General features: G+C 40.5%; 1 protein-coding gene across 10 annotated transcripts in view; it reads right to left on the bottom strand.

Annotated features, from left to right (window-relative positions):
- PHLDB2 (pleckstrin homology like domain family B member 2) overlaps positions 1-14,161 on the bottom strand; it is a 73,881-nt gene that overhangs the window by 33,133 nt on the left and 26,587 nt on the right. For all 10 annotated transcript variants that reach the window (XM_053386308.1, XM_053386304.1, XM_053386303.1 and 7 more), the window contains 3 exons: positions 6,768-7,151; positions 4,099-4,242; positions 2,715-2,852 (listed from right to left, as the gene is read on the bottom strand). In XM_053386308.1, coding sequence (XP_053242283.1) covers positions 2,715-2,852; positions 4,099-4,242; positions 6,768-7,151 — 666 coding nt within the window. The remainder of the gene's footprint in view (positions 1-2,714; positions 2,853-4,098; positions 4,243-6,767; positions 7,152-14,161) is intronic.

Below are 14,161 nucleotides of genomic sequence, written 5' to 3'. Positions count from 1 at the left end.
GGGAATGTATGTTGCTTTCATGCCTTGAATGTGGACTTGCCAGAAGCATCCCAGAGGCACTGTGTTGGCTCTATGGACCTTTGGCTTAATGCAGCGAAGCTCTTCTTTTGTACTAATTGTCTGTCCTACGAAAATTTATCCAAGCTCCACTGATCCTTCATCTTTTATTCCACATTAGCAAATAGTACACAGCCTAAATTCAGCAGTAGTCTCATAATGCTGGCATTTTTTTACTGATGCTGTATTTAGTCTTCCTGCAAATTAAGGAATCAAGTAAACTAGGTTCAATTTTATTCAAAACATTTTAACTTAATATAACCTACTCAGGTGGTTGTGAATGTGCAGTTTCCTTTTCATTTGCTGCAGAACAATGGGATTTGCTTTGCAGTAAATTACTGTGAAAGCCTAAGTGGTTCAATATTCTGCAGCATGTTGTATCGTGTCTATGGTCTTTGAAGTAGATGAGTAAGATTACAAGTAATATGAAAATTCTCCCTTTAGTCTATTTTAAGCAAGCAGATGGAAAGCTGATTATGTTTTCATTCATGATATCTCTTAAGAATTTCACAAGCTTCTGAAGCAGGTGCCCTTAAACGCTCAGATGACTTTGCATAAGACTTCCTGTCAAACAGGTGCCTAGATCAACAATTAATTCCAGTCTTAACTCTTTCCATAAACATCAAGCTATCACCACCGCAAAACAGACCTGCCATCATTTGTGCGATATATTTTTATGAATGAAATGGTTTTGTCTTTCATAAGTTGTACACAGATATCATTTCACTATTCACAAATCTCCAGTCCAGTCACTGGTGGAAGAGATCAGAACAGCTGTTCAGAAGTGAACAGCAATACCAGAAAACGGAATACGAGTGGGGAAATGATACCACATGGGCTTTAAGGCTGAAGGAAGATACTGAAGGAGTCAAAATGATACAGGGGAAGGATGCAGGTGTGAACTACAGCTGCTCCTTACAACTACCGTATTTACTCGAGTGTAAGGCACACCTTTTTTGGCCAAATTATGTCACGAAAATTAGGGTGTGCATTAGGTTTGATAGCACATTAGATTCAATCACAAGCTTGAAAAGCACCGCTGATGCAGCAAATACTTTTGGGGTTCACAGGTTTTGAAAACTTAGGTGCGCATTAGATTCAATGGCACATGAGATTCACATCAATACGCTATCATCAAACCATTTGTAAACCACTAGAAACTAGAAGCTACAAAACCATTTATTCCAATGGTTCTTTCAGGAACAGCGTGTTAAAAAACAGAACTCACAGAGCAATCCTAACAAGTGCATCTCCTACATACATTAAGCTGCAATCTAAATATGTTGTTGTTGTTGTTTAGTCATTTAGTTGTGTCTGACTCTTCGTGATCCCATGGACCAGAGCACATGAGGCACTCCTGTCTTCCACTGCCTCCCGCAGTTTGGTCAAACTCTAAATATATACTATAATATAATACAATAATATATATAATAATGTATAAATAATGTATATATAATAAAATTACATTATTATTTTTATAACTGCTAACGGTTGTGAAGGCAGTGTAAATCTTCTCTCTGTTGGGTGAATTTTAGTTACAGGCACCCTAATTTGGCCCATGAAACTGTCTTTTCACGGCCATACACACTGAACCTCATAGAACATCAGGACAGATGTGGGACGGCTAACGCTGCAGCTGCAAATGAACAAGCAGAAGCCTCGCAATGTGCTCTAGATGGTTTCTCTGCAAGCAGAGCTTGCATTCAGCAGCTTTTAAATTTGATGCCAAATGCCTGCTCCATTGAGGCAAGTTCCATACAAGAGTTCCCAATGGGAGGACCGATGTAGGAGGACTGCTGAAAGGGTAAAGAATATACACATATGCACATCACTTCTCGCATTCCTAAAAGCTATGGCCATGGGGTATTTTTTTTTACTGGCACACAACTTTGGACCTAATTTAGTGATTATGTAGATTCTCATTTTTACATAATCTTGAATTTCTGGAATGTGACAACATTTCATTAAAATGTTACAGTATTTGCACATTGGCTTCCACATTACACAAAAAATGATTTAATGTAATTCCATGTTCAATGCTCTTTTGCAATTTTGATTTTTGTTTCCTTTTGTCCCTTCAGTATTCTGTAGCGGGTTATCAAAACATTATGTTTAGGAGAGCAAATTACAGGCGTGCAAAATTTAATGTACTTAAGCTAAAAATATGTAGCCATGAGAGGTAAATAAAATTCTCAAGATTTTCACTACTATGAAGGAAACCCATTGCAGATGACATTATTAAAATTGCTGAACATGCACAGTAAGAAAAAGACTGTAGACACCACATTAAAGTGCAGAGAAAATCTCACTGAATTTAATTTGACTTACTCCCAGGTAACTGCAAATGATTGCAGCGTTCGTTCTCATTCTTCCTAATTCAACACGTGTGTTCTCTTAATAACTGTGTGTTTCTTCAATAAGTAACTAATTATAGCATCAATGCCCAAAAAACCCATACTAAGTTCAAGTTATCTTTCTTTTTTAATTTCCACAACTCTAGCCAGCAGCCAGCAAGTGGCTTCTAAATTAGTTCACATAATTTGTTATTTCATCTTAAAACAATGCACCATGACACACTATTTTGAAAATACCAGTTACTGAAATTCCAGTTCTGTACAAAAATATAATTAAAACTGGGATACCATAACTTTATTTACCTTGGTCTTTTCACCAATGGCATTTCTCTCCAGCTCGGCTATCTTCCTGTTTAAATGATCCAGTATTTCCTTCTCCTTGAGAAGTTCAGCTGTTTCAGATTTCTGCTCCCCATCCAATAGGGCACATTCCATATCCATCTAAGAACATGAAAAAAAATTCTCAGCCTCAAGCCAGCTCACAAAGAAATACTGACACACACTTTTTGAAGGCCTATTCATGCATGCTGCATATTTTAAAACACACTGTGATGCAAAGCCACATTACCTTCTCTTGAGATAGTTTAAGACATGTACAAAAACAGCATGCTATTGAAAACGGAATCCAAAGTTGGCAATTTTTCAAGAACTTTCTAGTGCTTCTGCTTCTGTCTGCTTGTAGTATTTTCACTTCCTCATGGCACAGTTGTTATGTTGATCCCTTTTGCAACAGCTGCTCCCCCTTTACTAAGGTTATTCACTAGGAACTGAGTCATTTGCAGGTTGTTTTTGGCAATGTGAGATCCCAAGTAAAGCAGAATTCAGAAGGGATTTATAATTTAATGGTGCCATTCATTTCCTTACGCTTTGGCTATGGCAGATACCTCTGCAGTACTCCCAAGTAATACTTTGCAGTTCACATTTGCAAATTTTGTAGTATTCATTACTTACATGACTCTGCAATCCTAAACACACTTTCTAGAGGGTAAGCCCCCTTGAATATAGTGCGGTTTATAGATTAGGCACCAAGATCCAAGCTGTTGTCCCAATGAGGATCACCAACCCCCACCCCAAGCTGCTATAGCACCCTTCGCTGGGATGTGCTATTGGGCTGTCATTCACATGGGACCAAAAATAAATGCTAACACCCAATGTGCTGGTCCTAAGGAGTGTGGCCAGTAGGTATATCAGCATCATGAGTACAGCTGTTGTAAAAGGCACATTCTTGCTGTGCCTTCCATAGCTGTCAACTTTTCTCTTTTCATGCAAGGAATCCTATTCGGAATAAGGGAATTTGCCTTAAAAAAGGGGGAAAGTTGACAACTATGGTGCCTTCATGTGTTCACAAAATACATGTGGTGGCATGATGACCATTGTACCACCGGGCAGGGTACCCTTTTGGCCCAGCTGAACAGATCGTTATCTCCCCACCTAGCCATAGGCCAACTTTGACAGGTGGGCAGAGCCACCTGTCAATCATCAGCTGATAGGCAGGTGAGCATGGCTTGGGGGGAAATGGGGGGCCAATTTGGACCCACCAAAAGACCAGGTTTGATCCATAGGCTAGCGGCTGTCCAGCCTAGTTTCATATTAACCAACATTTCAGTAATCAGATGAATTTGTTTTATGTATACCTGCAGCTTCTTCAAATCTAATCAGATAAAAACAAAGAAAATACTTTTTATACCTCCCTAGAGGACTCATCCATCTGATCATTTAAATCTTTGACCTTCTGTTCAAGTTCTTCCAAGTTATTCAGTATTATAATGCGCTGTTCTTCCATCTGATTAAGCTCCAGTGATCTTTGTTCATCACTTATGCACTCTGGTGTCTGAAAAAACAACAAGGAAGTGTTGTTACTTTTTTAAAATACAAGTTCCCAAAATGTACGTTTACTCATTGCTCCAACCCCACCCCAACAACTGCTCTTAGTATTACCTAAAAATACCAGGCCCAAAACATTGCTTAGGCCAGCAGATTTTTAAGAACAACAGCAGCAGAATTGCACTGCATAAATCAGATTTCCCCCCTCCTTTGTTAATACTGTTTTCTCATATTCCTCAAAGGTGCTGTTTCAAAACTCCTACCCGTTTATCTACAGTATTGGACAATACGGAAAGATACAAAAACTAGTGTCAAGGCTATTTTCTGAGCAACTATTTTCTGCATCCTGTGCTTTTTTCCTGGGGGGATGCAGGGGTACACATACTCCTAAACAGTTTGTGAATCTTTGTACTTTTGTCCACTTACTGTATTTATTTCCCCCGATTTGAATTATAAAATGGTGATTTTCTTGAGTCAAAATGAGAGTACCCCTAAACATTTTTTTTTAATAGACAGAAAAGCGCTGCCTGCATCAAACTGCTTTAAACCCTAGCACAGGCAGAGACTGATAGTACAACAATCTATTCAGGTTTATTCACACATTGCCTGTGCTTAGGACTGCATCCCTGGTGTCCTGACTATGGCTTTTGTGTTCCAAAGGGGGCTGGTTAGTCTTCAGAGGGCAAGTTACTTGCATAAGATCACAAGAGTGTTTCTCAGTATCAGAACTACACCCAGGACTCAGTACCTATTCTCCGTCCTTTGCCTTATATTACTAAACCATATGTCCTTCTCTCAGACGCCTATTAAGCAATACAGTTTTGGAGCTGCAACTCTGGCATTTTAGAACAAATAATGAATTGCATTCAAGTGATCACTGCTATTGCTATTAACGTAATATAACAGATTTCTTTTTTTATGAAATGTACTCCTTACTAGCACTAGTAATCCTAACAGGAAAGCCCCCTTTTCACAAGAATCCCTGCTCAGCTATTTCTAACACTGCAGCTTGGGTTTCATCTTCCTAGCAGAGAATTAACAACAGGGCTCCTCACTTATAGGAGGCAAAGTATAATCACAAGGAAGAGATGCAAGACCACAATCCTGTAAAGACAAAGGGGGGCACATTATAAACAAGCAAAGGGGGCACATGAATAAGGGACTAGATGATTACTGCAGGGTGTGGGTCAGTTCATATAGCAGTATAGTGAGCAGTACAGCCCATCACCCCAGGAACAGAACTATGTGCTTTGAGAGGGAAAGAAGTATAAAGGTGACATGGAACAATTCCACACATTTCTCTCTCCTTATGATATATGAAGAATGTTCCAAAAGGGAGAAACTAACAGGACTGTCCCTCATCGTCAGCCTAACCCAGTTGGTCACTGCTGCAACAAGAATACATTTTTTCTTATATGATTCCCTGTTCACCAACAATACACAGCAGCATCTGCCTCCTGGGAGCTCTGTGCAGAGCGTTTTAACTTCTGAAAAATTATTATGCTGATCCCATGATAGCACAACACTTCTACTAAGACCTGAAGATTCAGGGTTCAATTTTTCTAAAAAGTCAATTCCGATCTCTTTGGGGTGTCGAAAAAACTGCAGCCTGGATTCCCCTCTCTTTCTGCCCTCCCCAAACCATTAGCAGTCTGCTAATCATAGCTCAGTGGGATGTGCAGTGCTTGCATTGACAGTTCCAGGCACCATGCCATTCTCTAGTACAGGATACTATAAGGTCTAAAGGGCTTGAGGATGCGAATTCACTTTTCTCATCCTAGTTTTCCTTTACCGGCTGACATTCAACATTCTGTGTTTCCTGGAGGCAACTGAGCACGCCTGGACATCATGAATCCTCTCTTTTGAATAGCATCACACCACACTTGTGGACAGTTCAACGAAGACCACTTTGAGAGAGACAAAAGTACTTATTCCCCCCTTTTTCTCTCTCTCTCTAGAAAAAAGTAACGTCCAGAGGCATAAGAAAGGTCTAACTGACAGCTACTTGTTGTTTCATTTGGACCATATGTCAGCAGTGAAAAGAAAAAAAGTCACCAGCTTTGATTTTTGAATATTGATCTGGTTGCGTATTTTGCAAAGGCTGCACTTCCCATCCGTTGCACTGATTGGTGCCAAGGGGACTGTGCACTTCCTGAATGCTCCCACAGTGTGGCAGCCTTGAATGTAGCCTGCACTGCTATATGAACTGGGCTCTCTTTCTTTGGTTGTCCAACAGTGATGGCAGCTGAAAATCAAGTAGACCCTCCCCTTGGCAGTGGCAGTCAGTCACTAACAAACAGCATTGGGACCTGTCCGTGAAGAGGAAGTTGGTGCTGTTCAGAAAAGAAGTTACAAGGTGTTAGTTTGCACTTATCTGGACTGTGGCCTCAAAACTGGCATTTCTAAGCTAAACATATATATAAACGCAGGTTTGTGATTGAAACTTGTGGATTTTAACTATTTCTCATGGTAACTGATCTAACACAGAACGGGATCCCCAGCCAGTTTGTCTTATAAAGTATTTGCCATTACCTTGGACATGATGCTCAGGTATGACGATTCATTGGCCCTCTTCAAGAAGGGAGAAGAAGGTAAGGGTGATGTTGTCCTGTTGTCACCTAAATGTTTATTTGTTCTCATCCCTCGGGAGGTAAAGAATCCCATAGCATTTTGACCTAGATCACTGAATTCAGAGAAGTCGGAATCTCCAGTTGGCATCTGCAAGTGATTTCTGAATCTCGTTTCGGGAGTCATCTGAGAATCATCAAAGACAGAATCTTCTTCAGATACCTGAAGCTTTTCAAGTTCTTTATTGATTTTCTGAACATCGGCTACAGTTGTGACAGTGGCAGGATCACTGTCTGGCTTGGAATATTCTGCACACAGGTTAAGAATGGTCTCCAGCCGCTGACGCTCCTAATATTTGAAAGAAGCAATGAAAACCATTAAAGGTGAGGGCTAGGATACATGCAGAAATTAATATTAGCATCAAACTGAATGAAAAAGGTACTTAAAAACTGGCACATTGATCCTGAATCCTATATCCTGGAATGTAGACCTCATGGATTTCAATCTAACATTCTTCTAATTAGCAAGCAATGCATGCATACTTTATAAATTTAAGCAAGCAACATGCAAAGGTCCTGCAAGGCATAAACTTTTAGTAAATTATGAACACTCACAGAAAACAATGGACTTCAGAAGGGCAAATCTTCTAAATGAACATTCGTAGTAATGCAAACGTTAGGATCTAAGCAGACTATGAAGGATTACGACTACATCAACATCAGTGATTGCTGAATCTCCTCTTGAGAAATGCTGCAAACCACACTTCATGCTTGCATTTCAACATATGAGTACTCTGTACTTGTGCAGTTCATGTGACTGCAAGGCTGAGGGTTTGGCCGAATTACACCACTAAAGGCTTGAGAAAGCTGTCACCAACACATAGCTTTCCATACCTCCAGGTACAGTATAAAGGCAGTTTTAAAGGGTGGTTCTTCAGGATGCAAGTTAAACATGTTACAGTAGCCTTAACCTTGCATTCAAAAGCACTGTACATGACAACTAGGGCAACTGGAGTCTCAGCTGCCAGCTACCTAATTTTCAGCATTCAGAAGTGCTCCTTTAACCTTAACCTTATTCCGAGTACTCAACTTCAATCTGTCTGCAAACTGAACATAAGAATAGCCACAAAAAATAAGATCCAGTCCAAGCCTATGATTGTAAGGCCAGCTGAGTCCAAGGGAGCTTACTCCCAAGTAAATGTGCACAGGGTTGCAATGTTACAGCACAATCTGATGCATGTCTATATAGGATTTATTCCAGGATAAGTGTGTCTGCACCCCCTAGATGATTTGCAAGCGGGTTGTATACAGATAGTTTTAAAAATAAATAAGAATGCTTAACAATGTTATAGAAAGGACTCATTCCTCCTCCCCCTTTTTTTTAAATCTTGGGGGAAAGGCAAGTAGAGTTTGTGAAATCAAGATTTTCTGCATATCCATGAAAAACATGCAAGTATATGAAAAAAAGAGCCCAATGCTATCCCGAAAAAGATAAGATTATGAGAAAATTCTGTACTTGCTTCTGAATTCTACCTTCTAGTCATGGAGAAAATATCAGTATAGTTGAGCTAGCATAGCTAGTCAAATGCATTCTTGAATTATCTTGTAACCTGACTTCCCCTCTTCTCCTCTCTCAAGACAGTAAACTGAAAAGACAAAATGACAACAAAATCCTTGCACCTCAAAACTCCTTTGTTCCCTCCATGCATTTTCTCCACAAGCCTCCAGCTCCCTCTTCATTTGCTTAGCCCGTATTTTCTCTCTTCCTCTTAAACCCGTATTCTTTGAGTAGCCAACCCATTTCTGAAAGCATCGTCTAACTGCTGGCCAGGAACATTTATCCATCCCTTGATGCTGCAACAGGCTACTGTGCTGGCACTTTTGCTACACCTTCACGGCAACGGTTGGGATAAACAAAACTCCACCCCCACACAGAGCGACAGGATGTGTCTGTACTGGCGTCTCTCCTCACCCACTCTTTGGAAGACAGGACATATCAAATGGAAGCCTGCGTGGCTGCCGTTCACCTTAGCCTTTCTCAAATGCAACGGGCTGAGTTTTGCTCTCAACCCAGAACTGACAAGACAGTCTAGAATGCACCAAACTTTAGGGTGAACGGGTGTTTTTTATATTTAAAAAATGCAGAAAAAAATCTCGAGGATATCACAATTTTAAGAACTGATTCTCAACCACTGAGAATGCAGAGAAAATCTTCTTTCTGAATGCAACTGCTGATACTTCAAACATACAACTCAAGATGTGGATTTTAAATCTGGAAAAGCTGAAAACAGGTAGGTTCAGCGAGAAACTACAAGCCCCTAAATGCCTATATTTGCAAGAAAGAACGCCTCTGTGCCTAAATAACAAACATAGCTTCCTTTCGCTACAGAGGTAATAGGAGACTATGTTGCGTTGCTTCATTTCTATTTTGACTTGCACAACGTGGTATGAGAAAGCTTATGCACAGGAAGTTCTGTCGGCTGCTATTCTGTGCTGTCTGTTCACATCGTCCTATTGGCTGCCAGCTAGTCGTGGTTTCATTGCACCTGCATTCTGTTCATGCCATAAATTTAATTTCTTTTTGCAACTCAGGAAAACAGAGAGGCAACCAAGAGACTCGCAGGAATTAACAGCGCACATGTAGTCACAAGTTTCTTTTTATTACCATAGCATATTTCACAAAATATGACACTCATCACATTATAGACAACTGCCTATTCTATGGAGATTCAAAGGGCACAATCCAACATGAAGTTAGATAGAGCAGAAAAAACACAATGAGATTATTAGAGAGGGTGGTATTCAACTAAGCATAACTCAGTGTAGGCCCATTAAAATGAATGAACATGACTAAATGAGGTTCATTAATTTCAACAGATCTAAGCTGAGTAAAACGCAGTTGAATACCAACCACCCAAGATGTTAAAGTGTCTCAGTAGGGTCCAAATACTTCCCATTAGACTGTGAAACTTTATGCATGCTGTATTTTCTGCGATTGATCTACCTTCAGGTGAGGAAATGGATTCTGGTCCTATGGTTTGACACTATTAGTCCATGGCTGGCCACAGAAGATGTTCTGTGTCCTTGGCTCTAGCAACTCCTCTGCCTCATAGTTCAACAATAGGGTCACAACCACCTTTTCACACAAAAGAAATCTGTGGTGAAATCTATGGTTCTGCTAAGGTGGAACAGAGTGCAAAGCAGACTTGCAGATCTCCAGCCCTTACAAGTTCCACCTGTTTCATTTGTACTGCTGTCTCTTACGCTCTAGGGTGTTACATAGATTCAATATGTTATTGCAAATGTAAACTGGAGCTTCCCTACCTCCTGAGTTTTCTAGTCTACAGGTAAGAGCTGGAGCAAGTGTAGTGACGCGTGAACTAGGAATCTTTGTGTCAAATCTCACCTCAGGCATGAACTCACTTGCTGCCTTTAAGGTGTCACTACTTCTCAACCTCAACCCGCAATAGGAAATATGGGGATATTAAGATCAACCAGGCTTTTGGCACATTCATAATTGAGCATTTCAATATATAGATTTAATTTAAGAGTATTATTATTATTATTATTATTATTATTAATAATAATAATACCCCACCCATCTGTCTGGGTTTCCCCAGCCACTCTGGTTGGCTCCCAACAGAATATGAATATTAATAAAAACAATAAAACATCAAACATTAAAAATTTCCCCAACAGGGCTGCCTTCAGATGTCTTCTAAAAGTCAGATAGTTGTTTATTTCCTTGACATCTGATGGGAGGGCGTTCCATAGGGTGGGTACCACTACTGAGAAGGTCCTCTGCCCATAGCTGTCAACTTTTCCCTTTTCTTGCCAGGAATCCTATTCGGAATGAGGGAATTTCCCTTAAAAAAGGGAAACGTTGACAGCTATGCTTCTGCCTGGTTCCCTGTAACCTCACTTCTTGCAGTGAGGGAACTGCCAGAAGGCCCTCGGAGCTGGACCTCAGTGACTGGGCAGAACGATGGGGGTGGAGACGCTCCTTCAGGTATATTGGACAGAGGCCATTTAGGTAATGTGTCATTGTTTTGCCTATTATATTTCACCACTATCACCCCAAAGGTAGCAAATCCCACATCTGCTATGTGAAATGGCAATAAGATTTTAATTTATAAATTATTATTATTATTCACACTCTAGCAGCAGAACCAATGGCCCCTGAGATCATCCTGAATAGCACAAAAACAGGAACCCGATACTCTAGAGCATATATTCTTTTCCTGTGATTTTGGCAGCTATGCCAGAAGACAATTATTTGAGGCCCTAAAATTTAATAGACAGTTTTTTACACAACCAACTGCTCAGGACCTGCTGGCGGACAGCGATGATCAAATTACTTTAATAGCGGCTGAATTTTTAAGTGCTGTCCATGAAGAAAGAATGGGCCATGATAAAGAGACTTAGTGGTTTTAATGGTAGGTGATGTTGCTGTGTTGTATTATATTATTTATGTACATTGATTTATTTTTTGGAGTTAAGAATAGGACTGGGATAAATTGTGTTCGCTGAGCCCGTATTTTATACAGTCTGTATATGATGTTTGTTTGTTAATGTGAGGTGTGATATGCCTAATAAAGGATTTTGAATTGAATTGAATTGAAAATAGCACAATAATAAGAAGAGTAATGTGATCAATGTCTCCTTGAGAAGCACTGGCTTTGACCTATGAAGACTTCAGTGGCTCAGCACCCTAAGGAAACTCTCTTCCCATATGACCCTTAGGTCATCAGCAGAGAGGCCCTCTTCAGAGTACCCTCTCTGGCAGTAAGGTGGCAACAAGAGAACCTTTTCAATTGTAGGTCCCTGACTATGGAGTGCTCTCCCCAGAAAAAACCACCAGGTGGCAGCATTACTTCCTTTTTTAGTGCCAGGACTAGGGAGCTTCCTAACCAGCTTTTCAACTGAGCATTCATGCTAACACGTTCATACAAAGATTACTGAGCATTCATCCCGATATATTCGTGCAAAGGTATCTGGGAGGCACTGGGAGACAACAGCTGTTCTCCTGCACTTTCCAGTGCAATTTTCTGTCACTTTTTTTATTGGACCTTTTGCAAGCAGGAAAAGTGATAAACTGCACTAGAAAGAGCAAAATAAGAACCCCATTTTGCATGAAGAAACAGCCTCTCCAGCAGCCAAGACTTTTATCTACTCCCAGAGATTGGATTTTAATTTTTTTCTCTGGCTGCTTGATGGTAGTTGCTTTAACAGTGATCCTTCTGATGTTCTTGGGGAATGAGGCTTTTTACCTGTTTGTGTGTGACCACTTACATCCTGGTGTGTGCGAATTCCTATATTTCCCCCTTTTTTGTCTTGTTGCAAGTAGCCCTGAGAACTTTGTGATACAAGGAGATGAGCAAACCTTACTATTCTCTTTGCTTTGCTTCAAGGGTCTAATCAAGATGTTGCACAGATCAGAACATACTCCTTATATAACATGAATAAATTAATATTAACACTATATCTTCCAACTCTATGATTCTGTGATAGGGCGATGAACCTTTTTCAGCCCAAAGGTCACACTGACGGCCACACGCCTCTCTGTGGGCCACATGAACTAGCACATGTACACAACACAGCACACTCACCAAACATGCAGGGACACAGCACCGCTTCATTCACACATGCAGATGAATACACACATAATCAGCATTTCCAACCCTTTCCACTCTAATGCTTGGGGAGCGTGCCTTTTACTCTGCACAGAAAGCTACGTGCAACATGAAATGAACATGTCCACACATCCTCCACTTCAGCCCTGAGGTACAGATGAAATACTGACTCTTTGCTGTTAAAGAGCAGGCAGAGGGCTTTATCTCTCCTCTCAGTGCTGCGGTGCTGAGCACTGAGATCCTTCTGGCTGCTCTTTAGTTAAAAGATTTATGTCAGGCATAGGCAAACTCTGACCCTCCAGATGTTTTGGAACTACAATTGCCATCATCCCTAGCTAACAGGACCAGTGGTCAGGGATGATGGGAACTGTAGTCTCAAAACATCTGGAGGGCCGGAGTTTGCCTATGCCTGATTTATGTTCTGATCTTGGTGCTGCAGTGGATTTCATCTCCAGATCTCCAGGATCCGGACTGCTCTCTAAACATCAGACAGAGAACTTCATATCCTGATCATTTGGACTGGAATGTATATATTAAATTTTTATTAAATTTTCTGTTTTACAATTTTGAATGCTCATTTAAACATCCTTAAAATACCAATGACTTCCCTTCTTCTCTTTCCATGGTTCATTTTGCATACCATAAACCCCTGCATATTTAACATAAACTAAACCATTCTGTATTCCATTGTTACATCTATCAAAACTTATTTGCGCTCTTGAATTTATCTTAATGTTGCCAATGTATTCAAGTGTACACAATTTCCCCCCATATATTCAATAAACATTTTCCAATTTTCTCTAAATGTATGTTCTTGTTCTCTTATTCTATATGTTAAGTCTGCAAGCCGCGCATATTCTGTCAACTTAAGTTGCCATTCTTCTTTGGTTGAGACCTCGCTTGTTTTCCATTTTGGGGCTAACAAAACACGGGCCGCAGTAGTGGCATACATAAATAACCTTTTTTGCTATTTTAATCACTGAGATGGGATGTGAAACAACTGAAACCAACCCTATGTGTGCTTTTGCGTATCTGTTACAGAATTTTTTATTAAGTAGCACCATCTAGAGGCAAAACTGTGCACGTCCTTAAACTGCAGACTGGTTTTACTCAATTTGGACACCAGAGGCAGAGCTGTCCATTTCTCTTCAGCAGTCCATTCCCTAACTTCAACATGTCAGCAGCCTGAGCCATGAAAGCAAAACAGAATAATAGAACCAGACAATTGTAGAGTTGAAAGGCACCACGAGAGTCATCTAGTCTAACTTCCCTGCAATGTGGGAATCTTTTTGCCTGACGTGGGGCTCAAACCCATGACCCTGATTTTCAGAGTCTTTCGCTTTACTAGCTGAGCTATCCCACAGTCCAATGCTTGAACACAGAGAAGCAAAGGCTAACCAACTGGGCCAAATCATTTGGCCACGTGTCGCTGAAAGATCCCAGAAGATTCAGCACTGCCTCTTGTCAGACACGCAGAAGAACCATGTTACTAAAAATATGCTAACTTGCTAAAGGGGTCAGTATCACGATCAAGCATCATGTTCTGATATTGACTACTGTTCCTGAATTGATGTGCCAACAAGGAAGAAGAAGAAGAAGAGTTTGGATTTGATATCCCGCTTATCACTACCCTGAGGAGTCTCAAAGCGGCTCACAATCTCCTTTCCCTTCCTCCCCCACAACAAACACTCTGTGAGGTAAGTGGGGCTGAGAGACTTCAGATAAG

This window comes from Podarcis raffonei, chromosome 4 (genome assembly GCF_027172205.1).
Source record: "Podarcis raffonei isolate rPodRaf1 chromosome 4, rPodRaf1.pri, whole genome shotgun sequence".
In the NCBI taxonomy this organism is placed as follows: Eukaryota; Metazoa; Chordata; class Lepidosauria; order Squamata; family Lacertidae; genus Podarcis; species Podarcis raffonei.
The sequence above is the reverse complement of the archived record's forward strand: the minus strand, read 5'-3'. Positions and strand labels throughout refer to the sequence as shown.